At 50.4% G+C, this 2,237-nt stretch overlaps 1 protein-coding gene across 1 annotated transcript; it reads left to right on the top strand.

Annotated features, from left to right (window-relative positions):
* Nucleotides 1-195: 195 nt before the first annotated feature.
* On the top strand, nucleotides 196-774 carry H310_14744 (hypothetical protein; the record flags this gene model as incomplete). The annotated part of the gene is made up of 2 exons (XM_008882670.1): nucleotides 196-652; nucleotides 734-774. The coding sequence occupies 2 exons, from the start codon at nucleotides 196-198 to the stop codon at nucleotides 772-774; spliced, it is 498 nt and encodes a 165-aa protein (XP_008880892.1).
* Between the last annotated feature and the right edge of the window lie 1,463 nt (nucleotides 775-2,237).

Raw genomic sequence — 2,237 nt, forward strand, 5'->3', positions numbered from 1 at the left:
ACATGGTGGGACGGCAAAATAGGGATGTGACCTTTTGTCGAGTCCGTGCCCGCTCAACGTGCGAGCGTCAACCGCCCAGCCGGCACCTATGAAACGAAGTTGCTGACGGTGACAAAAGACGTGTATCGAGCCTTTCTTCTCGAGAAAGTCCTACCCTCCATTGTGGCGAGATGGCCCAGCGCCAACAAGGCCGGTATGCTTCAGCACGACAACGCTCGCGCACATGTGACCCCGATGGACCCCCAACTCAAGGCAGCCTTCGACGAATACGGCAAGGACGGCTGGTCCTTCTCTCTCGCACCGCAACCGCCAAACTCCCCGGACACCATAATCTTGGACATTGGCTTCTTCGCTGCGATGCAGTCTCTACAACAGAAGAAGTCAGCCAAGACGATTGATGACCTTGTCGCCAACGTTGGTCAAGCATGTGACGAGTACCCGATGGAGAGCCTCGGCCGGACGTTCCTCTCGCTTCAAGCATGCCTTGTGGAGACCATGCGCCTCTTTGGTGACAATGCCTACAAGTTGCATCACATGGGAAAAGAGAAGCTGGCTTGCCAAGGACAGTTACCTCAAAATGTGCAGTGCCCGATGGATGTGTATGACGCGGGCATGCAGAAGATGGTCGCGCAGGATGCTGCCGCTATGGAGCGTACGTTGATGGCGAGGTCGAAGAGGCGAAGAGCATTGACGAGCTGGCCCGCGAGCTCGAGAGAATTGCTCTGTGTGACAGTGATGCGGCGGAAGACATCATGCGTGCAATGGGCGAAGTAGGAATTGAGCCAATATTAATAGATGGTGAGGAGTAAGTACATACATGTGCCGTGTGGGTAGTGTGCAGGTATTGCGTGAAGTTGTAAGGCTCGGTAAGAGGGTTGTCGAGGTAAATCCCCCTCCTGAATCGAATGGCACTGTCAGAATTGCTCTATTCCGCCATTTGATTGGTTCTGCGACAAGTTTTTTGCATGATTTGATTGGACACAGCCGTATCGTTACACCTTGTCAAGTTTATACCGAGTATAATTCTTGAAGTGGCTGTAGTATTATTCGGGGAGGAGTACGCCATTTTTCTGAGTCGCGCAATTATTGTGGGGCGGAAGGAGTACATCTTATCGAAATTCGATAGTCGAACCATTCTGTGTTGCCTGTTTCAGGGGCCAGGGAGGACAAAACCGACGAACAGTCCTTGCAAGCATGATACATACCAACAGCAAGAAACCCTCGTTGGCCAGTGACGTCCATTCGCTTACACAGAACGTGCCAATACATCCACAAGGTTTCGACAGGATATATATCTGGTGAGAAAGGCAGGAGCTCAAAAATGTTAACCTCGTTATCGACGAACCACGCAATCATCGCTTGGCCCGGTGGACAGGCGAATTGTCTTGCATAAACTTGAACAAGGGCCAAACTTGGCATGACCAAGGGTACCAGCTAGTTTTCCAGCGTTTCCGTTTCCATGTAGTCGTCGGCATTTTGGTTGCCGTGCAAGAAGGCCAGCACGGACAGATCCTTCGCCGAACACGCACTCCAAACAATCACTCCGCCACAGCCATTCTGACGCGTCATAAACGCGTCCTGCGCTTTGCGTAGGTCATTCCAATTGGACTGAAAGCCGTACGGTTCATCGAGGTTGAATTTCTTCTCGTCGTATCAGATCATCTCAGTTCAATTGGTTAACTGGCGGAGGTGGCGTTGGGCGTGCGCCCACTGGGCATTGATGTGCCTTGCTTGGAGCTTTGGGATGTGCTTCCGCATCTCGTATTTCATAGCTCGCATTGCTGCAAGAGCCGTTGACATGTCCTTAACAGGTGGTGAAGTTGAGAGTTGTCTTCAGTATGCTTGAAGACCATCTTTGCTTTGGGCCCTCGCGAAGGAAGAGGCAACTGATAGCGCCGATCAGGACTCTGGGTTTCATGCCTTTGTAATTGATGCAGTATGCCTGAGGGTCGGGCAGGAAGCATCGTACCACAATTTTGGAGTATTCTAGCTCCCGTTGGACCTTACGGTTGGAGTATCTGGTCATATGAAACGTCAAAACAGCTCTTCGTTTATCAGGCGTAAGTTGGGCATCTTTGCACAAGCTACAGATATGCAATGATGCTATAATTTTGCTATGTAACCAATTTTACTGATTTGAACAGTGAATTCAGATCGTCCATGCCAATGATTTCCTCTGTGAATTACTGATTTCCCCCCGTTGTCCGAACGGGGTAAATTTGATAATTTCTATAAAC

This window comes from Aphanomyces invadans (assembly GCF_000520115.1).
Source record: "Aphanomyces invadans strain NJM9701 unplaced genomic scaffold supercont1.84, whole genome shotgun sequence".
Lineage (NCBI taxonomy): Eukaryota > Oomycota > Saprolegniomycetes > Saprolegniales > Verrucalvaceae > Aphanomyces > Aphanomyces invadans.